This window comes from Artemia franciscana, chromosome 6 (genome assembly GCF_032884065.1).
Source record: "Artemia franciscana chromosome 6, ASM3288406v1, whole genome shotgun sequence".
NCBI lineage: Eukaryota > Metazoa > Arthropoda > Branchiopoda > Anostraca > Artemiidae > Artemia > Artemia franciscana.
Genome location: NC_088868.1, coordinates 31693672 through 31719023, shown reverse-complemented (window position 1 = coordinate 31719023; position 25352 = coordinate 31693672). Strand labels below are relative to the sequence as shown.

At 33.3% G+C, this 25352-nt stretch overlaps 2 protein-coding genes across 5 annotated transcripts in view; both read right to left on the bottom strand.

Moving 5' to 3' along the window:
- Positions 1-9235, bottom strand: part of LOC136028318 (uncharacterized) — a 63957-nt gene extending 54722 nt beyond the window's left edge. The window contains exons 1-3 of the mRNA XM_065706086.1: positions 9123-9235; positions 6395-6581; positions 4148-4275 (exon numbers count right to left, since the gene is read on the bottom strand). Coding sequence (XP_065562158.1) covers positions 4148-4275; positions 6395-6562 — 296 coding nt within the window. The 5' untranslated portion in view covers positions 6563-6581; positions 9123-9235. The remainder of the gene's footprint in view (positions 1-4147; positions 4276-6394; positions 6582-9122) is intronic.
- A 7495-nt stretch (positions 9236-16730) lies between these two features.
- Positions 16731-25352, bottom strand: part of LOC136028317 (uncharacterized) — a 79431-nt gene continuing 70809 nt past the window's right edge. For all 4 annotated transcript variants that reach the window (XM_065706083.1, XM_065706082.1, XM_065706084.1 and 1 more), the window contains exons 8-9: positions 23147-23271; positions 16731-19068 (exon numbers count right to left, since the gene is read on the bottom strand). In XM_065706083.1, the coding sequence (XP_065562155.1) occupies positions 19003-19068; positions 23147-23271 (191 nt within the window). In that variant the 3' untranslated portion in view covers positions 16731-19002. The remainder of the gene's footprint in view (positions 19069-23146; positions 23272-25352) is intronic.

The window sequence follows — 25352 nt, the reverse complement described above, 5'->3', positions numbered from 1 at the left end:
TACTCACTCAATTGGTTGATAAGCACAAACTTACAGCGTCGCAGATATTTAATTGCGATGAAACTAGTGTTTCAGAGATCCCTAAGAACCATTCAAAATTCATTGCTTGTAAGGGTTAACAACGATTTGGTGCAGTAGCTTCTGCACAGGGGGGGGGGGACCGTAACTTACCTTATTTGCAAGTCTCCGAGTGGATCATACATGCCCCAAATGTTATTTTTTCCGAGGAAGAAAATGCAGAAAGATTTTAAGCTGGGACTATCTCCAGGGAGTTGGGCCGATGTTCACAGCCTTGTAGCCTTTCGTAGTATTTTCTAAGGTATCAAAGGAGTTTCCAGTTCTTCTCATATTAGAAGGACATTTCACCCGCACCAAGAACCTAGAGGTCATAGACTATACAAGAGATAATGCCGTTTCGTTGATGTGTTTACCCCCCCCCCCATTGTTCTCACAAGTTACAACCGCTTGATGTGTCTTTCATGAAGCCTTTGAGCCTTCACTACGCAGACAAGCTTCGATGGTTCTTAAAACTTATGCAAGGGATTGTCCAATTTCAATGCGACTTCTAATTCTCTTAAGAAAAACGTTCAATCAAGAGAATTCCAAGATAATTTTTAAACATTGGCCTGTGTTACAGCCTATAGAAATCTTTAACATTATCTAAGACTTTTTAAATATGCGGCAGGCTTCTAATCGCAGACGATTTGCTATGTTTTCTTCAAAAGCCATTGATTTCCGCTACAATTCAATTATTGTACATCTGAATTAGTTAAAATGGATTCTAAAATCTGAGAATTCAGTAGCCCGAAACCCACTGGGTTTGCTTTGTCTTCCTGAAGGAGGTAGTATAAGACCGCGTCATACAGCACTTGGCACGCGGCATCGAACTTCCAACCGGGATTTCTCCTATTTTTACTCTTTTATTTTTTCTTCTTAAGATTTTTGAATTGTTGTAATCCAAATTGTTAAACATATATGTAAATATTTTGCAATCATCAGTCTTTTCATACGGCTATCCATTCAAAACAATTGATTATTACAACTCCAAATTTCTAATGACTCCAAAAGAAAATTGTTTTGAATACCCACCCCAATTTAACATACCTAAAGGATCCAGATTGACAGAATATATTAAAAGAGCTAAAACCCGGCGATTCATCCAAACTTATTCATTTGATGATTGCATTTGTATTGAACACATTGGATAATCGATTTTTTTTAAAATTATAAATTTGATCTATGAAAAATTTGAATTTTTTATATTACTTGAAGGGAAAATAAAATAGGCAAGTCATATTTGGGACTTAATTACTTACGTTTGAAAATTTACTTCTTCGTTTTGAAAATTTTAAAACTGATATTGTTACCATATTAAGAAGCAGCATGTATACATAAAATATGTCACTGAACTACCTCAAAAATTCTTGTTTTCGAACTTATATAATGATAGCTCTATAAGCTAACATTTAAGTAGGACAAACCTTAGGAATCCTGTCTTTAGCATAGGGAACCAATAGTTACTCTAATTTAGTACTAGTACGGTTATGCTAATGAAATCCAGAGAATATTGCATAGCATTCAAATGGCCTGAGGGGTTTCAGCTCTGTACTCCCTATTGCAACACTACTTACGTTTTAAATATTTTCGCTTGTATGTCAATTAAACTGACAATCCAAGGGTCATTTTTTTTCAATAGAGTGACCGTTGTGTTCTTGTCTTGAGAAGGCATAGGGCTATCAGCCCTACTCGTGTTAACTTCTGCTCGTTTTGAGTTTTAGCCGGCTATTTATTGTGATTTCTGTTTGTTTTGAGTTTCATATATTTATTAATAGTGATTCATGGTAGTTCTACGCTTGGAAGATTATTTGACTTTATTTCTGGTCATTATTGGCCCAACGGAGAGCTATACTTTTCTTTGAAAAACTTGTTTGCGGAGAAAGTTTTCTAAATGAATTAAAACAAAAATTCTCGAGGAAGAACTGTTATTTGTATTTAGTGGAAAGGCAGTGTGGTCTTCAAAAATACTTAAACATTCAATCTGTCTATACCATTTAATAGATGTCAAGAAAGGGTCACACGATGGTTTAAGGGGAGGAATTTAGGAACAGTGGAACCCGTTGAGGCACTTGACTACTCACTATCCTTTTGTTTTCTTAAAAGGTGACTTAATCGTGCATTTTCTTGATTTTTAGTTTTCGTAGATATCCATTTTTTTTTTATCCTTTACTAGTTAGTCAGTTTTTACTTTGTTTTTCGAGTTGTTTTTACACAGATGCTCTGTCGTATTTACTACTGAGGAAGGACGTTCAATATATCCTTAATTGTTTGTTTTTTCCTTGTTTACACTCCCCTTTTATTCTTTCCTTATACTTTTTACATTATTCTTTTCCTCCTCTATCTTAATGGTCTAGTTCCATATTATCTTGTCAAAAAACCAGCGAACATTCTTCTATGAAATGTCATACAAAGTTTAACTTTTTCTCGTCTACCCTACCTTATCCTATTCAAAACTTATCTCTTTATATATATACTAGCTGTTGGGGTGGCGCTTCGCGCCACCCCAACACCTAGTTGGTGGGGCGCTTCGCGCCCCCCCCAAGCCCCCCCGCGCGCGTAAGTCGTTACGCGCCATATTAGTTACGCGCCATTGTAGTTGTGTCCCTGTGTCCCACCTTTGAATAGAGATAGATATAAATATATGTTTTTAACTACGTAAAACATGCGAATATACAACATTCTTCGCTGTCCCATTGTCTGTGCATATAAATAGATTGTCAGGTTTACTGACTCTTGAACATGCAACATATAATTGTCCATGGGAAAAACAATCCGTATTCAGATCTATACCTCATTATTCTAATGATGTGTCCCTGTGTCCCGGTCGTCATTTATATTCCCTGTGTCCCGGTCGTCATTTGTGTCCCGGTGTCCCAGTTTGTAATTTCTCTTTGAGTGTCCCGGTCGTCATTTATATTCCCTGTGTCCCGGTCGTCATTTGTGTCCCGGTGTCCCAGTCTGCAATTTCTATTCGAACAATCCCTGTGTCCCGGTCGTCATTTATATATCCCGCCTGTGCCCCCGGCGTCCCCGTTGTAGTTGTGTCCCTGTGTCCCGGTCGTCATTTATATTCCCTGTGTCCCGGTCGTGATTTGTGTCCGGGTGTCCCAGTCTGTAATTTCTCTTTGAGGTTCCCGGTCGTCACTTATATTCCCTCTGTCTCGGTCGTCATTTGTGTCCCGGTCTGTAATTTCTCTTTGAGTGTTTTTTCTTTTTAGTTTTTTTTTTTTAGTTTTTTACCTTTGTTCTTTTTTCAGTTTTCTTTTTCTTCTTTATTTTTCAGCGTCACTATGACGAACCTTTGTTTTTTTAACTTAAATCTGGTAGGCATTGATGACCTTATCCAAGTCAAAATCCCAAACCCAATCATCATCGCTATCATTTTCAGTTTTGATATGTTTTGACTCTCGCTGTCCAGGTGGATTTTCATCTAACTACACGGTTTTGCGTTCTTTAGCCGCAAGCCTGTTTTCTTGCTGTTCTTGTGATTCCCCGGCACGCTTTCTTTTCTTACTTTCTCTATCAGCTGCAAGCCTGTTTTCTTGCTGTTCTTGTGATTCCTTGGAACGCTTTCTTTTCTTACTTTCTCTATCAGCAGCAAGTTTTTTGGCATAAACTCTTTGAGCAGCTTCCTCGGCTGTTGCCATTGTAGGTTCTTCAGTCATTTTACAATTAAACATTTGTCTGTGAACAAATGTCTGAAATACCATTAATGACGTCACCGTCAAAGCAAAAATGACGACAACTAATTTCATGACGTCAGTCAACACAGAGACATGACGTCACCTGATCCACAGACAGACACACAGACAGACAACTTATTTTTATATATATAGATATATACATATATATATATATATATATATATATATATATATATATATATATATATATATATATATATATATATATATATATATATATATATATATATATATATATATATATATATATATATATATATATATATATATATATATATATATATATATATGTCCTATTTTGTCAATTTTTCTCCCTCTTTTCTTATAAAAACTCACGATTTTGGTAAAAAGTTATTTACTGATAGAAAATTTTTAAATTTACCTACTTTGGTAATGTAGTTATCCCATTCCTATTCAAAATGACCGAGGCAATACCAGTGCCAGCAGAAAGAGATCCTAAAATACCAGAAATTATTGCAAGAGTTTCGTGGGCGTCCCTCCATATACTTCCAACCTTGAAAGAAAACAGAAATAGAGACATAAGAATGGTTGACAAATGAGATAGACTAAAAGATCTGATGGTGCCTGGCCCCCTGTCCTAATCCTATATGGCTGACTTTCTAACAGTTCGTGGTAACAAGCCGTAAAGAGCAAGTCAGCTCAATAGTAACGGAACCAATCCTAGAATTAAATACTTAGCCTGCAAAGTAAACAATATCCTAAATTCAACATAGAAGGTTTCACATAGATTGACAATTCACAAAAGTTAGTTCAAAAACATCATATAAAGAAACGACAAGAAATACAAGGGGGAAAAATATTTAAAAGGGCAAGTGAAAATAGTACACCAAAATGTAAAATAAGATTTCAAAACACATCTAAACTATATGCTAATTTTAAAACCGTAAAAACTTTAGCGTAAAGAGTGGGGTGTTAAGGAGGGGACAGTCCCTTTCATATACCGAGTAATGTCTGTTAGTTTTAAGTTTTAATGTCGCTCTTTACTTTCAGTTTAAAAAACTTGTTTTTTATTCTATTTTTAAGCATTTTTTAATTGATGCAAGTTTTGATTTTGGTCTCCGCACATTAATAATTTTTTCATATTTATTTTTCCATTGCTATTTTCAAAAAACGCAAAAAGAATCCTGCTCCCCCTTCATGGAAATTTTCTTCCCCTATTACAAATTCCTGTTGAAAAGTTACCCCTCAATCAGAAAAATCCCCCTGAGAGCGTCTGTACACTTCCCAATTATTATTACTATATGTAAACACTGGTCAAAGTTTGTAGCCTGCAGCCCCTCCTACGGGATCTGTGGGGGAGTAAGTCGGCCCCAAAGCCATAGTTAATAGGTTTTTCGACTATGTTGACTAAAATAGCTATCTCAGAATTTTGATCCGGTGACTTTGGCAAAAATGAGCGTGGGAGGGGGTCTAGGTGCCTTCCAATTTTTTGTCACTTAAAAAGGGCACTAGAACTTTTAATTTCGGTTAGAATGAGCCCTCTCTGGACATTCTAGGACCACTGGGTCGATACGATCACCCCTGGGAAATAAAAAAAAAACAAAAAAAACACGCATCCGTGATCTGTCTTGTGGCAAAAAAAATAAAAAAAAATCCACATTTTTGCAGATACGAGCTTGAAACTTCTGCTGTAGAGTTTTCTGATACGTTGAGTCTGATGGTGAGATTTCCGTAATTCTTTGACTTTTAAGGGGTGTTTCCCTCCTATTTTCTAGAATAAGGCTAACTTCCTCAGGCTCATTACTTTTCATGGGTAAGTCTAAACTTGAAGAAAGTTATATATTTAAAATCAGTATTAAAATGCAATTCTTTTTATGTAACTATTGTTATAAAAATTCCATTTCTTAGAGATTCGGTTACTATTGATCCGGGTTGCACCTTACAGTTTGTTATCACGAACCGTTTGAAAGTTGATAAGTGAAGAAATAAGGAGTTCGCGATTGGCCCAAATTCTGCTAAAAATAAGAAATAAATTGAGCTAATTTGTCTCATTTCTCTTCTCGGTGACTTTCAAAATGCTCATTTTTCAAAATTCTTTCAAAAGTGCAAATCTCCGTAGATCAATTCAAGGGACCAATCGAAACGAATATACAGGCTTTTTTGACATCACATTCTACACAGCACTTTCCGTGCAAGGATTATACGAAAATAACAAAGATCAATTGTGAATCATGCGGAGCGATTCATGACACAATACATCAGCGATTTACTTATATTTCCAACATAGAAAAATATAAATATAAAAAATGTGTATATTTCACGAGTAATTGTAAAGCAGAACACTTGTTCTTGTTTTTTTTTTTTATCTTTTAAATAGTTTCTTATCTTTCTTATATATTTTACTATATTTATATAGTTTCTTATCGTAGGTTCCGGACTCAAATTATTAAATAATATAAAATTGTGAATAAAAAAATATCGAAATTTCCGTGATCAAGGAACGGAGTAGGTCTTTGCCCCCTTCTAACCGAGAAACCCGCAATAAACGAAGAAATAAGAAACCCCAGAAAGAAACAAAAGCGCATAAAACAAAATCAGATACTGAGTAAGAAAGATTTTTTTCTTACAAAAAAAGTAAGACGAAATCAAAATTACTAATAGAAAATGCTTACGCCGATTCCAAAAGTAGCAATGGAAAGAATAAGGACAATCCAGGATGAATACCAAAGGTGTTTGGGCCTGAAGACAATTCCGTTGCGAAAAAGACTTTGAAAGCAAAACATCTCTGGAAAAGGGTCTACAGCAGACTGGGCGATCCTCGGAGAATTTGAATTATCCATTATCTCTCAATTTTTTACGCTAAAAAAAAAGGTTTTGTCTTAACTATAAAGGTGTTATGCGAGGTGTTACGACTTACTGTCTAACCCATTGAGCTTAGTGGGTCAATTCATTTCTCTTGCATCTTATCGGGTTCTTTTTCGACTTTTTCTCTGCTAATATTTGTTTTTATCTTTTAAATAGTTTCTTTTCTTTCATTGACTTTTCCTTTTCAAGTTTATCTTATCTGGTTCCCTCTGCTTATATTTTTCTTTTCTTTTGTATAGTTTCTTATCAATCATTCACTTTTCTTATCAGGTTTATCTTATCTGCTTCCGTCTGCTTTCATTTTACTTACTTTTGTATAGTTTATTGTCTTTCATTGAATTTTTCTTATCAGATTTATCTTATGTAGTTCCCTCTGCTTATATTATTTATCTTTTATATAGTTTCTTATCTTTCATTGACTTTTCCTTTACAGGTTTATCTTATCTGGTTCCCTCTCTTTATACTTTAATTATCTTTTATATAGTTTCTTGTCTTTCATTGACATTTCCTTATCAGGTTAATCTTATTTGATTTCCTTTGTTTAAATTTTTCTTATCTTTTATAGAGTTCATTATCTTTCATTCACTTTTCCATATCAGGCTTATCTTATCTGGTTCCATCTGCTTATTTTTTATGTAGTTTATTATCTTTCATTGACTTTTTCTTATTAGATTTTTCTTATCTAGTTGCATCTATTAATATTTTTTTTTTATCTTTTATATAGTTTCTTACCTTTCATTAACTTTTCCTTATTAGGTTTATCTTATCTGGTTCTCTCTACTTACATTTCATATTATCTTTTATTATAGTTTCTTATTTTTCATTGTCTTTTTCTTATCTGTTTTATTTTATCTAGTTCCCTCTGCTTATATTTTTTTTATATAGTTTCTTATCTTTCATTAACGTTTCCTTGTCTGGTTTATTTTATGTAGTTCCCTCTGCTTGTATTCTTTTATCTTTTATATAGTTTCTTATCTTTACTGACTTTTCCTTATTAGGGTAGAGAGTAGAAGGGGTTTATATAAGAATTATCTGAGTGATAGGTCGTATGAAAACAAAAGGAATGTAAAGAAAGTGGAGAAAGCATTAAAATATGAACTAAGGAGATGTGAAGTGGAGGCCATGGATAAAATTGCTGAGGATCTGGAAGATATGGCTAGACGGCATAATAGAGTTTTTCTTTTTAGAGCCACATAATATGGAAGATTTGGTCATAGAAGCTTCTGAAGGGACTCATTCAATTTGAAATTGAAAGTTCTAGTGCCTTTTTTATAGTTGAAGGTGATTGGAGGTCAACTAGTTCCATCTCACGCCATTTTTATCTCCCTTCCCTCTAAAGACCTCGGATCAGAATTTCGAGATATTCATTTTTTTTCAAAATAGTCTAAAGGTCAAATAACCATGTTTCCGGGGATGACTAATTCTCCAGACTCCTTGGAGCAAGGGCTGTATGTTGTACAGCTTGTCAGTTATTTGCATATAATTTTTTTTTACTGAGAAAGGGACATTTTTTACCCCAGGTCTCCAAAAAGAGTTTGGGCAATAAGCTGAACCTTTCAAGAAATACTAAGGGAGACATTGAAAAAAATCAAACTACATTATGTGTTGGCCAGGATTTACCAGTATACCCACTAGGCCCTGGCTTAGGGGCACCTAATGTCAGGGGATACAATGAATTATTACTGAATCTTCTTCTTAATAGAAACTGGAATGCATTGATCTATCCTCAAAGTGCCAGATGCACTCCACTGCCGTTTTACTTTGAAGACTTATGGCTACGCTAAAGAATGGGCTCTGATTGATTGGCTCTGAAAAAGTATATTCAACGTCAAAATCTAATATTTTAGAAAAAATAAGAAATCAAAACTTCTGTTTCGAATCTGAACTGCCTGTTTTATTTCCCAAGAATTTATAAGAGATATATTTTGCTTAGATAGTCGAAAAGATAATATAAGGTTGTATCATTGTTCAAAGTTATTTGATTTCTAAAAAGTTAAGCTTCGAAGTGAGCACATTTAGTTTTACAAATTATAAGGAACTGGCAGTCAAAACTTCAAATAGAAAGAGTAACTGAAGAAAATACATTTTTAGAAAACTAATGTAACTCTAGTTCTTAAAATATCAATATTTTATCAAGATCAGGAATTTTATCTCATCTTGAAAAGTTGCCAGGAGGATGTCAAGAAAATCGATGCTTGTTAAAATTATTCTTTATTACATTATTTTTTAATGACATTAGTTTTTTAAGTGCAGTTTGTTTTCGAATATAGAAAATTAAATATAGCCTAAATTGATCTTTAGTTAGGCAACACTTTTGGGCTGCTTTTGATATCTCTTTCGGTTGTTCCAAATTATGGAGTTTTCTTAGGAAAAATGTTTGTGTCTCCCTTAATTTTTGTGAAATAACACCGTAAATCGTCAGTTGGAAAGTTCCTCTTTTTTTAATCTTTGATTTTAACATTATTGTATTTTAGATGTTTAACACTGAACTAGACCTCACATATTTTGTTTAGAAAAAGAGATCCTTGCACTTACCTTTGCAGTAAAAAAAGGACAATAGGTTCCGTTTAATACACCATTGTCAAATCGACAAATTATAACTGCAACCTTAAGCTTTTATCTGGAATCATAAACTTTAATCAGATTTTGCTAACGGATTAGATAAGGAAATAAGAAACAATTACACATATCTATTTTGAGTGGTGATCTTACAAAAGAATTATAGTCATCTTGTGAAGCAAAGTACAAAATAATTGATGTAATTATCAAAGAATTTGAAAAAAAAATGCTGAAAAAGTCTGATTGATAATTCCAGTAGAAATATTTCAATGCGGCCGTTGTACAATTGTGGCAGACTATCTTGAAGCACAAAACAGAGTTGATAGATCATGCAAAACGGCCGTTTTACGTGAAACCGCATCAGTGGGCAGAACCGGATTTAAAGCTTGAATACTTCTAGGACCAAGCTTTTTTGCTACTCCGTGCTCACACCATAAGAAGGAGGATCAATTTTCTTTAAGAGAATAATTCTTATGATGACAATTTTTATTTTATCACAAAATAATATCACTTATGGTAATAATAAATAGAAAAATTTTTTCCACAAAATAAGTTTTTCAAGGAAAAGTAAGGAAATCCATTAAACGAAAAATGAGCAAAAATTAAATCAAATAATCTACCAAATGTAAAACATACCGCAAATCAGTATCAACAAATAAACTAAACCCAAAACGAACCGAAATTACAATAAATAATCGAGTCAAACTCAAAAAGAGCAGAAATTAACGTGACTAGGGCTTTGCCCTTAACTGAAAAAAAGTGCAAATGAATGTGCATTGTCAGTTTAATACACATATGCATAAAATTTATTCTTTAAATTTTTAATAACTTTTTAATTATTAAAGTTATAAAAGTGATAACATTTTTTTTTAATTTCAGCAGAGTGCAAATCATCTTCATACTTTTTTAAAAATAATTTACTTTTAGAAATTAATAATTAAATTTTCAGCTATGATTAACTCTTAATAAAAAATCCACGCACAAAACAAAAGAATGTACATTTTAATGTTGTCCAATATGACAAATATTCACCAATCCAAATAAACGAAAGTTTTTACCAAATCAGCAAAAACGTGTTTTCTCTTCGGTATATGAGACCAAAACACCAATCGAAATTTGAGTTTTTTGTTTTGTTTTTCCATTTTTTTAATATTTAATTTTTGATCGTTTTCAAATCATGTCGGATATCCCCCCTTGGTGAAAAACTTTCCCAGAAAATCCTTCCAACCCACTGAAAAGTTACTACCGTACAAGATTCTCCCATGGAGAATTTCACCCATGGAAATCCGCCCTGATGTAAAACTCCTCGAGACAGTCCCAACTTCGCTGAAAATTTTCACCAGAACATCTCCATATATTAAATTTAGCTGGTAAAGACAAAGTAAGACAAAAAGAGTTTCGAAGAATTCTGGCAAATTCCTTCAATGAAAAATTTCACCTGAAAAGCTTACCCCCGGGAGCTTCCCACCCACGGAAAAGTTCCAATGCTGTAAATTCTCCTAAGTAGGAAGATTGGAATCCCAGCCCACCCACAAAAAAAATCTGTAACAAGTCCAAATAACAATTACTATACAAAAAAAGCTAAATTGCGTAGCTTACAGCCCTTTTCCTAGATCCTGTATAGGATCATGTTATCCCCATAGGTATAGTTATTAGACCTTTGAATTATGTTGAACAAAATGGTTATCACAAAATTTTGAATGAGCCACTTGGGGGAAAAAGAGGCAAGGAAAGGGGGCTAGCAGCCCTCCAACCTTTTAGGTTGGAGTTCCATTGCCCTAAAAAGTTCTAGTGCCCTAAAAAGGGCACTGGAACTTCAGATTTACAATCAAATCAGAAAAATAACACAAAATAAAAAAAAGAATTCAAAATTGAACATTTTTGTAGGAGCTTGAAACCTCTACAATAGGGTTTTCTGATTTTCTGAATCTGATGTTGGAATTTTCGTTAAGATCATTGACTTCTGGGTTGTTTCCCCCTTTTATCATAAATTGGGCAAAGTTTCTCAGGCCCAAAACTTTTTATGGGGAACACTAAACTTGATACCCATACATTCTTATCAGAAACAGAAAATATATTCTCTTTATGTATTAATATAAAGTTTTTCCACAAAAAAAGTTTATCAAAGAGAAGTAAAAAGCTCTATTTAGCTAAAACCGATTAGAAATGAATTGAAATAATCTTCCAAGCGTAAAACTACCAAAAACCACAATCAATAAATAAATGAAATTAAAAATTAACAAATATTGCAATAAATAGCTGAGTCAAACTCGAAACGAGCAGAAATTAACATGAGTAGGGCTGATAACCCTCATGCCTTCTCAAGAAGAGAACATAAATTGCGCTTCACTATAAAAAAAAAAGTGGATTTTCAGTTTAATTGACAGATACTGGTATTTATTCCTTAAAAGTTTTGATAATGTTTTATTTATGGAAGTAAAAAAATTAAAAATATTCAAAATGTATTTTGTTACAGTAAGGGCAAATAATATTATGCAGACGGCATGAGGATTATCAACCCTACTTATGTTAATTTCTGCTCATTTTGAGTTCGACTCAGCTATTTAGTGTAATTTCTGTTCGTTTTGAGTTTATTCATTTATTGACAGCGGTTTGTGGTAGTTGTACGCTAGGAAGATTATTTGACTTTATTTCTGCTCATTTTTGGCTAAATAAATCTATATTTTTCTTTAAAAAAACTTGTTTTGTTGAAAAAGTTTTTTAAAGTAGTTTCTCTTAATATTTTATAATTTTTGTTAAATATTTTATATCTTTATAGTTATTTTCTATAAGAATCCAAAGTTTAGGTTGATATTTGTATGTTGGAGAAACTTTTTCTACAATATTTAATCCAAATAAAACTTGAAATTATTCCCAAAAGATTCGATTTATGCTCTGTAAAAACCTGGATACACTTATACTTTTCAACTATTCTACTTTCAAATGAGTAAAACTACTCATCTACTTACTTTTTTTCATTTTATGCTGTATTTTTGGAGTTGCTTTCTCTTCCCTGAAGCAAACTTTCGAAAAATATCTCGGAAATTCTTTGCATGCTTGAATTCTTTCCTCTATAAACGATTTTATTCATTTCGATCTTATTTGACTCAGTAAACATAGTTGATAAACAGGCACCTTTTTCGTACGCATTTGATTCTAGCTTCAAATTTCAGAAAAAAAACTATGCAGTAAGTAGTAAGTATTGTAGTAATCTATAATTGTAGTAATCTAGTAATCTATAAATAGTAGTAAGTATTGTAGTAATCTATGTAGTAAGTATTACCGACTGAAAATGAAAAGATATATGAAACTGTAATGATAACTCTGTATTCTTGATGCTTTCGAATTAAAACGAAATCCAAACCCGTAGGGTGAATTTCGTCAGTTCAGAAAATTTATATAATGGAAAAAGAAGCTTACAATCAGAGAAATTTAAGATGAAATAATTATTTGATTCTCTAATAAGTGATTCTTGTGTTACTCTTTAGTTCTAAGTCATGAGGTGTCAAATAAGGAATTTCATCTGAATTAAGAAATGTTGACGTTCATTCAATTCCTCCTTCTTATTAATCAACCATTTTATAGGATTTATTGTCTTTTGTGACTTGGTGTAATTTGTATTACTGTTTCTCTTCTAAGCCGCATATTTCATTTACAATTTTATGTGATAGTCCCTGTCACTTTTCTTCTAACCATGGATTTTATTGTCCATTTTTTCATGTGGTATTCGTTCTGATACTTGTTGTCGCATGTCTTCTAGCCGCAGATCTTGTTTGTGCTTTATTTTTGTACATTATTACCCTGGACATATTTCCGTGCATTTTGTTTTAGCTGTTCGGTTTCATTCGACGACATCTGTAATTTCGAACGGCATCATAGATACCAAAAAACTTCTTTCCCAGCTTTTTCTCAGTCGTTATATTTCTGCTTTTATAGCGTTGCTATAAAATATATAGCGTTGACCTGCTAATCTGCTTAATATATTAAGTATTCTGCTTAAGTTTTCTGCTTAATATAGCGTTGCTAAGGTAACAACAGAGAATGCTCCTATGCCAATTATATTTTATCTAAATTATATAATATCTAAATTAATTAAATATATAATATAATTATAATTAAATATTAATTAAATAATATCTAAATTATATATTAGCATAATCATCGCTGTATTCTTTGGTTTCAAACCAAAGAGTGGCAAATCAGTTATTTCAGACTATGACAAGAATTCAATTCCTTTTTCCTGTTCATCCATTACAGACGCCAACATAACACGTTCTTTGTTCTATAATAATTTCTCAAATATCTAAATACGCATTAGAATTATTATCATGTTATTCTTTAGTTTTAATTCACATTTTGTTTTTCAACACGATTCAACATAATTTTGCTTTTTCTTGTTCCATTCCATTTTCTTTAGCCGTTCAGAATCTTGTGTACTGTTTGCACACGTAACAGGTACTCAAAATGGATTCCTCCATCCTGTTCATCCTTCGTAGACTCATACACGTTAAATTTATATGTTTCATAATTCCGTTGTAATTTTGCTTTGTTATCACATTGTTATCAAATCAATGTGATTTTTGCGGTTTTTGTTCCATGCCTTTTTCTTTGCCTGTTTGGTGTCATTTGCCATCTTTTGTAGTTTTGCGTGCGTCATAGATATTAAAAATGATTGCCAATATTCACCCTAGCGAAAAAATGGTATAAGTTTTGTTTGTTACATGATTCGCATTTTTTTTTTGCTATAAAGTCAATTCCTCTAACCTGTATATCCTTCACAGACCCAGAAAATAAACAAATTTATCCAAAACTCCATTCCAGGATGGTCAAGGAATCCAGACGTGAATTCATTCTCTCCCTCCAGTGCAGACGGTAAAACAATACTTCTTCATTTTATGGTGAAAAATCAACAATTTTAAAAGCAATTCTGGCGAAAACTCAATTCCTTCTTTCCGTTTATCCTTCACAGACCTACGCATGCTTAACTAATACGTTCCTTCATTCAACTGTAATTGCGCTTTGTGCTTCAAGGTCAGGTCAAGGACGTACTTGACCTGATTTTACGAGAAGCTGACATTGAAGAAACTAGGCTTGATATGCTACTCTACAAAAGAGCTGGCTATTTTTACCCTGCAATTTATGAAAAAAATGAGCAATACAAACAGATATTCGGCTCGTCAGGCCGTCTCTCTTCTCCAGCAGTTCCTTTCCTAGCAGAAAAGTACAGAAGAACTTGCTCAATGCCAGTTGACCTTTTTCCCAATTGACGTTCTTCCTATCAAGACAGACACTAACCAAAATACATCATGAACTGCAGATGAAGAAGACAGATTGTTCTTTAGTCTCTCACTACGACTAGGCTACGGGTGAACTCTTCGAGTCAAAATGCAAACAATATAAGCACTCGCAAAAAAATATAATACGTCACAAAAAAAATTATCAGGGCAAATGAAGAGCCAGTTCCAGTCTTATTGAGTGAGAGACAAAGATCAGGAAAACATAATTCTGATCCACAACAATTTTGGACTGACTGCTTCTACACTTACCCTGAGGTAAGTGAAACTGCGAGCAGGCATACATCTTGCAGTGCCTGTAAAAAAAACGAACATATTTGTTAAAACGGCCGTTTTTTAATATAAAAAAATGGTCGTTTCTGCTTTTCGCTAAAAAAAAAAAAAAAAACAGAAAAAAGAAACGGAGTTCAGTTTTTTTCTCCGTTTCATTTTTTTCTGTTTCTGTTCCGTTTTTTAATTGCCATTTTTTACTTTTTCGGTTTAGCCAAAAACAGAAACGGTGTCAACCCCTATTTTAGACTATTTGTAAACAAATGACTATCTCGAAATTTCTATCCGACGCACTTGCGGAAAATACGACGTGGGGTGAGGACTGCCCTCCATTCACTTTGACTCATAAAAAGGGCACTACAACATCTGATTTCCAATCAAATGAGCACATTCCGGAGTTTTTACCACCACTCTTTCCATAGAAACCTTATGTGTCCTCGGGGCACAACTTACAACCATTGCACTGAGGGCTGTGGGGGTAAGATTCATCCTCAAGGACATAGTTTCCAAACCTAATAACTAAGCTGAACAAAATGGCCATCTCAAAATTTTGATTAAATGTATTTTGGGAATTGATGGTTGACGAATAAAAAGGGCACTAGCCCTTTCAATTTCTAATTAAATGAGCCTTTTTCGAAGTTTCTACGACAACAAATGACCATCTGAAAATTTCTATCAGATTTATTTCGGGAAAATACGAGGTGTGTGGGGGGATACACCCTCCAATCACCCTGAATCTTAAAAAGGGCACTAAAGCTTCTGATTACCAATCCAATGAGTCCAACTCCGTAGTTTATACGGTCACCCTTTCTATATAAACCTTATATGCCCCCAAGACATAACTTACAACCCTTGACCTGAGGGCTGTGGGGGAGTTATCATGCTCAAAGACATAATTTCCAGATCTTTCAATTACGTTGAACAAAATGGCTACCTCAAAATCTTGATTTGATGTGTTTGGGGAAATGGTGAGCGTGATAGGTGGTTTAGTTGCCCTCCAATCACTTTCTACTATTGAAAAGCAAATTAACCCTTTCAGTTTTCGATTGAATTAGCCCTTTTTCAAACTTTCTATGACAACTCCTTCGATACGAAGTGTCCTGGTCTAAGAAAAACTAAATAAACAAGAAAAAAAATGCATTGCTCTTTACAAGTAATAAATAAATTCCCCCATTGCTCTTTACGTAGGCAGCACTATTGCACTGTCTTTTCTATCGTTACCAAAGCTCTTTTTTTAGAGTTTTCATTACTATTGAGTCATGTCGCTCTTTACTTACAGTTTGTTACCACGAACTGTTTGATAAAGGCTTCTGGACGTGAAGGACAAATATTTGGACCGTTACTATTATCAAAGTTTTTATTTTTTGTTGTTTCTTTTCCGCCGGTTTGTATAAATATTATACCTGTTTTTCTATATTTTCATTTGTTTGATTTGCAAAATAGTTATTCAATATAGTATTATTAATAGTTATTTTATTAATAGCATTTTAATTAAACAACAAACATTACTAATAATTCTATTAAACAACAAAGTCGTTAAACGTTAGATGGTGTTGGTGATTTTACTTTTCGACACTAGCGCCAATGCTCTTTGATTTCAGCCTTATCTCAACTAAAAAAATGTCCAATAATGGACTTGATTACATTAATATTGAATCCTAAATTTGATAATTGAGATATATCAAACACCGAGACTGTTTAGCGACAAGATTATTTTTGCTAAATATCAATAAATATTCATGCTGTAACTGATCATCTCTTCTAAGATACTCTCAGAAGCTTGACAATCATTCGACAGTCCTGTTTTACAATCATACTGAAAGTACCAAAATAAAGCTAATCTAAATTCACCCGGAACAAAATATGCAAATTTCTGAGCTTTAATATTTTTAAACAAATTCGATGAGTTCTTATCATCTGACGATTGGTTTGACTAGCTGTCTCATAAGTACCAAAAACAAAAATATGCATAACTTTTTCTAGACTGTAAATAGTTCTGAATAAATATTGTTTTCTAGAATGTCATATAAAGAATATATTTTCAACAAAATATATATAAAAGTTTAAGCAGTAAACATGAGTAATAAGCAATTTAAGGAGAATATACAAAACTATTCACATTTTTAGAATGAGCCTAATTACACATTATAAGGGGTACCTTGTACATTTTAAAAGAACAATTTTTCGTACTCCATATTCAAAATTTACACCTCCCCTAATATCGCACAAATTCAAACTTCATAATCATCTTTGTCGGTTTTAAAATAATTTTATCACGTTTGTATTTGCAATTTGATTGATCAAATGAGCTTTTCACATTTTAAATAAATTTAAGTCAATGAATCAAATTACACGTATTAGCCCCTTTAAGTGACTTAAATGGCAGTTATGAAAACAAATGGTGTGACAACCTTTGGTTTACCTGTTTAAGTTTGGAGTCCATCAACACCTTAATTCATTAGTTCAATGTTGCGTTTTTGCAAATCTAGTTATTATTTTAATGTTATTGTTGACATTTTAATATTGTCAAGGTAAGGGTGTACAACGTCAAGGTAAGGGTGGACAAGTATAGACTATATCAATGTAAATGTTTCTCTGATTAACGATTTCAGAACATTAATTGACAATTAAACAATATTAGTTTCTTAAATTAAAAAATAATCTTTATTTTAATTTTTCTTAATTTTAAAAAGCTCATAACTGATTAAATAATCTTTAATCATTTAACTAATCAAAAGCATTTTAATTAATAATCTGCCTTCAGATAATTGATTATCTGAAAATGTAGGTATTTCAATAATTATAAATTAATAGTTTCTTAATTTAAAAAATAATCTTTATTTTAATTTTTCTTAATTTTAAAAAGCTCACAACTGATTAAATAATATTTAATCATTTAACTAATCAAAAGCATTTTAATTAATAATCTGCCTTCAGATAATTGATTATCTGAAAATGTAGGTATTTAAATAAATCTGACAGACCATAGCAAGAACTATCTGTAATGGTAGTAAAGAATGCAGCCAATGTTTTCCTGACATTGGGCGTCAATTGTAGGAAGGGAGGGGGGGTATTCTTGTGTGATATTAAAAAGTCCTCTGCGACGACGATGCAGGAGCTTCAATTGAGAAAATACTCCTAGAGATATTTATTTTCGTCAAATTATTGTAAGTGTCCCCTTCGCCCTAATTATTGCCACTAGTAGTAGTAGTAGTAGTAGTAGTAGTAGTAGTAGTAGTAGTAGTAGTAGTAGTAGTAGTAGTAGTAGTAGTAGTAGTAGTAGTAGTAGTAGTAGTAGTAGTAGTAGTAGTAGTAGTAGTAGTAGTAGTAGTAGTAGTAGTAGCAGTAGTAGAACAATTTTATTAAAAATAAATATTTCTTAATCAATAGCACAACATAAGCGAAGCTTGCGAGGCTGTGCTAAATTCAAAGAAAATAAAGAAACAATACGGAGAATAAGAAAATATGGAGAATGAGACCATATACCGAAATCAACAACAACAAAAAAAAACATAAACAATACACTACCTTGCGTGACCCCAAGACAACAAAAAAAACATAAATATTACAAATGAATAACCTATGTAAAATTTATTTTAGTTAATCTGTTTCAAAAGCATACCTACCGAGCAACTCCACACGTAAATCAGACTTAAACTGGCCAAGGCTATCTATTTCCTTGATATCTATACTCAGTTTATTCCAAAGTTTTGAAGCTCTGTAAATAAGTGAAAAAGAAGACCTACTTGAAACTAATCGAGGAACCTCAGTATTACCTCGTATCCGAGTAATGTGGTGGTGAACATCAGACCTCTCACAAAATATTCCTGTAAAACAATCAGGAAGGCTATCTCTTGGGCAAATCTCAAAAATCTAAGCTTTAAAGGAAAATATAGAAAAAACACCATCTTCTCATAGGTTTTGGCAGCCTGCACGAGCTCAACCTTTTAGCCGAAGCAAAACATGGATTTTAAGGACTAAAAATAAATTTTAGGGGCTATCAGAAATCTTCACTTGATTTTACAAGCTTTTACGGAATTCGTGGCAGCAGTACGATTCGTTGGACAAACAAAACATTTCGGAAATTCTAGCCAACAACAAAAAACTCCTACAAATTACCAAAATTTCCAAAATTGTCGGATGTAGATTTTTTTTTAAAGAAAAAGCCACAGTAAGAAGCCGAGCAGTATTTGTAAGGACACAAAGCAATAAAATTAGCCCAACAGCCAGATTTTCCGAAGAATGTTTATCCAGCAGGCAGATCCAAACTGAACTCTGCAAACAAAAAACCATCATATAGTGTCTTCAATCACTCTTGTATCATATTCTTCACGGAACACCTCGTGTTGCATTATATCCTGAAAAATTGTACGCATTTAAAAAGTAAAATGAAAACAATGATAGAAGTTTGCCAAAATCAATCAGCCATTAGTGAGACCAGAACCCCAACCTCATAAAAACTAGCAACAAGTCTACCATAGAGCTATAATGGCGTTTACTTTCGCACGCCACATCAAAGCCCCTCCAAACAGACTCCATAGAGTGTTTTGACACCCTAACAAACTTGATCTGAAATTAAAACGCAGAATTTTATAGCAACAAACACTATATTATGTAAATTTATACACAAACGGAAAACAACTAAATCACTTAGAACGATTGCATGCGTCATGTATTTTTTATAAACACAAAGGGTAAACATCTAACTAAATTGAAAATAATAGATTAATAAAATCAATAATTAATAATAAACAGAATAATAAATATTTGAATGGAATACGCACATCATAACCATACGAACCCAAAAGTTAAATGTACGCAAAATCAATTTTATTAACGATAACCTCTGCTAAACGAAATTGCCTCCATTACTTGAATATAGTTAATAATTCAAAAAAAAACTTAGCAAAAAGTTTTACACTTCACAGCAAATAATTACCAGGATGCCTATTTTCAATCACACCTGGCCTACATTTCAATCAAAGTAGGACTGGGTGACACCAACGTATTGACACTTTCAGAAATTGTACGTAAGTATCCAAAAGCATTTCCAAAAGATTTCCAAAAGCACTGATTCTTTCTGTATTCCAAGAAATTTGAATTGAGAATATAACAAACATGGTTCTATTTCAGTTTAAGTATACACAATAGTGGTTGTAGGGTGCTGTATCAACCCTCTTTTCAAGAAAATGTATCTTCCCAGTGACAATGTGACGCTCATAGAATCTAAAGTAGCAATTAATCCAGTGGCATCATTTGGAGAGGCAAGTAATCCTCCAATAATAAGAAAATTATTACATAGCCCATGCCCATTGACACACCGGATATATACCCCTCTCCCCCCAATTAAAATGCAGGAGCTACTCCCTTGACTAGATATGATTATGAGTTGCTCCTCAGAATCAGAGGCATGAACCTCATTTATAATGAGAACTGAACGATTCCGACACCCTTTAGCACGTTCCCTTTGATTCCAACATGTTTCGATTCTATAGCTACACGCTCATTCCAGAGAGGGTAGAAGTTTCTATTTTTTCTGTCATAGCGCTTTAGGTGTACAATAGAAACCTTTGTGCAAAGGGATGCACACCCTCTGATTTGGTAGAATGTCAACCTTAACATCTCTCTGAAACGTCATAAGAATTTAATTCAGAAATGTCTGTGCATGGCCTGGCAACTTCTCTACCTTCAGAGGGGCTTTGTCAGAAGCTGGAAAATTGGTGGACAAGGTCAAGTCTTGAAGCCAAAGATGTTGACATTTTAATATGTCTGTGTGCATTTACTATATAGACATCGACTGTGAAACAAAGCAAGGGTTACAAAGAAAACATTATTTAGTTCCTAAAATAAACGTGCAGTTATTCAAGTTACACTTTTTTGTTGACAATAGCACCAGTTTCCACTCTCACAAGTTACCCATACGGTTTAGTGGTAGAGTTTAGTAGAGTTTAGAATTTGTAGAGTTTAAGTCAAATACGGAAGAATTTCCGCAACATTAGCGTCTACAGCCCAACCTCTCAATCATGAGTTAATGCTTTTTCTCTCGCCAGCAGAAATAATAGGAAATGTAACTTTACATATCGCAATTTTTATTCTTAAGCATCTTGACGCCTGAAAAAGGTTTTCCTTATGCAAGTAGCTTTTCTTTAACAACAACATAAAGCCTAAAAAAAAATTTCAGTTTTTTCCACTTTCTTGATGTCACAAAATTGTAAAGTATGCCTCAAAAAACGGACATTTAACTGAACAGGGAAATTTTGGTTTTTCTGCCGTCTTGGACCAACCCAAAGAAAAATTGAGACTTCTTGCACATGTTCTCGAGTAAAATAAAAATACATCTTAAACAAATAATGCTAAAAAGAATAAATAGAATAAGAAATAGATTACAAATAGATTTAAAAAAAATTATTGCTAAAAAAAGTAATAGCAAAAAGTTAGCAAGCATTTTACAGAAGGCATACAAGGCTAATAAAATAGAAAACAAGCAACAAACAAAAATGTTATGTAAAATAAAACTCAGTAAATGTAAAAAAAAGGTGTAGATACGCACTTTTTCGGCAATATTTTACTTAATATTCAATTAAAATCATAGTGAACTATAGAAAATTAATATAAAAAAGTTATATACCCTTTGTACTATAATCTTTAATATCCGCTACAATGGCACCATTTTCAGCTAAAGGATGCATGAAAAACTATGCCTCTGTATAGTTTACTAATACTTTAAAAATAAGTTAGCACATACTATAGGATAACTCAAACAGTATTATTAAACTACTAGAGTGGAAACTGCAGCTACTGTTGAGAAAAAAAATCACTTGCGCCATCTAGCGTTTCGCATTTTTTGTTTGTTTTTCTTTTCTTTTTTTTAAGCTTCATAATTGTGTTTTTACCAGAAACTGAGATTAGACACTTAAAGCTACATTAATTTTGCCAATTACACTAATTATTCTTTATTTTTAAATTAAAGAATGCCAAGAAACGCCAAATGCTAGATGGCCTTGGTGATTTTTGTCCACAATAGCACCAGTTTCCACTCTCGCAAGTTACTCATGCTGTTTAACCTAACTAATGTTACTCATACTTGATAAAATGCTGTAAATATTGATACTTAGCGATATTGTATTGGTGGATCGTTACTCATTAAAGTTATCGATTCATCAAAGCGCAAACATTACCTTTATTTAGGGGCTTCGATACCTTAAACTTTGGGCTATAAGCCTTAAAGTATCACCCAATTTCACCCACTATAAACATTTTTAGCTCGTGTGGTGATGATGATGATGATTTTTATTAAGTGACTAAACCTTTACAAGTGTTTCACTGCTAAATGTCTACAAACTAACACTACAAAGGAAGAAAAAAAACAATAGAATAAATGAAACTAATAAATGCTACAATTAAAGACAACAATCAGATATAAATATCAAATATTAACATCAAACCAGTCTTCTAGTCGAATACAAAAATCCGTTCAAGCATTTCCTTAATACTTTATCAGAAATTACTGAAATAGGACAAAATGGGAAATTGATTCCTAAAGAATGGAGTTCTAGTTCCATACCAAAACGTTGTAAGAAATAAACAGGACAAGTAAACAGAAAGTGGCTACAAGTTCCACTTTCACCACAAATGCACCCTCCGCGCCAAACTATCTAGAACTGATTAGCCAGTGTTGCCATAGCTTGTAGAGTTTGGATAAGAGAACCGAGCAAACGACAGAAGACCAAAAGCTGAGAGCCACTTTCCCAGAAATCTTAGAAAAACCATTCAGCTTCTCTCGTTTTGTGCATGAGATACAGATATCAATTGGTTTTTTTCGATTAAACGGAGAAGAATTTTCTAAAATTCTAAAAATCTAAAAATGTTCTGCCATACCTGCTAGGGAAACGTCAAAAATCAGCTGAAAAGAATGTCATTTGACTAATTTTGCACCTTTGGGGGTTCTCTGTAGCACTACCTAATTTGATTGAAAACCTTACCAGCAGTTTCACTGTCTTTTTTAATCAATATTCGTAAGAAAATCATAAAGTCTAAATAGTTTTCAGTGGTAACTAGTCCCCTGGGACAATTTGCTAACGGACACTTTGTCCTTGAGAGGGTCAGCCGGCGTTAAGGCTCACAAAATTATTTTTAAGGCGCGCATCCTCTTAAATGAAGAGATGTTCCTAGTTTGCTCACTGGAGCTAAAGGTTCTCCACTGAAAAATTTTCGGTTTCATTCAATGCCCCTTTTGAAAAGAAAATAAAAAACGAAAAAGGTCCTCAACAAATAACCCATTCGTGTCAAGAATACAGTTGTGTCGATCATACAATATTTTTACTTACTAGCAATAATAATGAAATTAAAAACATGAAAACAAAAATAAAGAAAACATGATAAAGAAATAAAGATAAAAAAAGACAACGAGAAAAGGAAAAATATTAATGATGTTACCTTCTTGCAGCAGGTACACAAAACGAAGAACATTAATATCATCCCGATAAAAGAAATTATAAGCTGAATAAAGGCGACAACAAGAAAACCACTGTAGATTAAAAAGAACGCAGCTGAGTTTTCATCTAAAAAAAAGGAAAATCAAAAACATTAGTTTTCCAGCAGAAAAAAAAACTTGCATCCTTTATCCAATGTGAAACTGAGACTACTCAAGAGGAGCCAAATTATTTCGTAAGCTGTTGCAGGTTGCTCAAGAATTTTTTTTTTTTTAGTTTTTATTTAGGACCGTCCATTTTTCTTTTCTTATATTGTTTTTCTTTATTAGTCTGATTTTTATCTGAAGATGTTTGTGCTACTCAGTGTTGCGTATTAAGAATAAAGCCTTGTGGTATGTATTAAGCTGAGACAAAGAGATCTGCTCTGCGTTGACTGGAGTAGTAATTTAATAGTGACTATTGGTGTTGCATTAAAAGGTAAAAAAGGTAAAGGATACGGCATTAGACTTTACAGTCCGTACCGGCGGTGCTGATCTCCGTTTCTTGGCCCTTCAGCCAGGAAGTGCATTGGGGGGTTGGGGGCCAGCCATCCTGTGCTTTCGCACACCCTTCCTGTTTACCTTCCCCAGATTTCTCCAGGTACCCATTTAGAGCTGGGTCGACTCTGGCTAAGATGACAGAGTCACGCCACTGACCCCCGTTCCAAACTGAAGAATTGGGTACACCGGGATTCGAACCCGCGTCCTCTCAGACAAGGGATCCACTAATAAAGGGTGTTGCATTAATAAATAGACCTTTCAATCAATCTATTCAATGTATTATTGAAAACTACTACTCATTAAAGCTCAAGATATTTCATAGCATAATCCAGGTTACGCAGCCAAATTCTCAGGGAGAGCCAGTGTCTCCCAAAATCATTTTTTTTTTATTTAAGAATTTCTTTTTTTCTTTCTTATATATTTTTTTGTCTTTTTTTATATTTGTCTTGTTCTTGTCTGAAGATGTTTGTGTTACTCTGTGCGGATCAATTATTATTTGTACTATGTATTAAGCTGACACATCGAATTCTGCTCTCCAATGGCTGAAGTATTAAATTTTCACGGAAGATTTTTATTTGTATTCTATCCATCTATTAGTCTATATACGCAATGTGTAAATGAAAAATAACAGTCGAGAAGGGTCGAAGTATTTTACAGCCTAGTATAAACTGCAAAGGGAGGTGCTCAGGGACAGCCAGTGTCCAAAAATCAAACTTTTATTTTGCTTTTTCCCACAATTTCTTATATTATCCACGTGATTTGCTAACTTTCTATTTCCGAAGTTGAGCCCTCTGTGCACGAGCCAAAATCCTGCACACGGGCCCATGGATGCAGCCTGGGGTTCCTCACAAAAGACACTACTAGTGAGGATAAAAGATAAAGATCCTCCTTGACTATTAACGGGACACAACTTCAAAATTGTCTGTGTTTCAGTCGTCGGGTCTTTTGTACAGGGACAGATTGCCTGTTACCCAACGTTAGAACAGCCTGGATCATTCCATAGACCCTGTTTGACTAAACAGAGATCAATCCAGTGCGCTACCACAGAATAGCCTAAGTAGAATAAAACAAATAGAATAGAACAGTAGAATAAAACAGTAGAATAGCCTAAGTAGAATAAACAGAAAAGTAGAATTTTAAAAATAGTTATATACCTATTAAGGCAATATTTTTGTAAACATTTGTCAAAATGTCACAAATACTGATTTGGCAACACAGTAATTTTCATTATATTCTTCATTTCTTTGGCTAGGGTTTCAATAATGCTGAATCTTTTCAATATGGTCTTATACCATATTTCTATTTTTAATGGTTGTAGCAGGATTGCAAGACCAGTTAAAAATTAATTTTCACGTGGTTCCGTTTCAAATTGGTTTCATTTCATTTGGAATATATGATTTCATATTTCCTTCTACTTAGCAAATTTGACCTGTGTTATGTATACGTCGATGCTAATAAATTTATCCTTGTACAAGATTTCAAAATGAATATCACCTGGTTCTTTTTTTTTTTACAAACATTAATCGTGGAATCCATCACCCTGCTTTGAAACAAAATAAAAAAATAAAGCACGCCAACTGGGTCATTACTTGTCTAAAGGAGAATTCATCCACTTGTTGTTTTTTTATTTTTCTTTTATAAAAACAAGGATACGATTGTTAAGTGGAATTC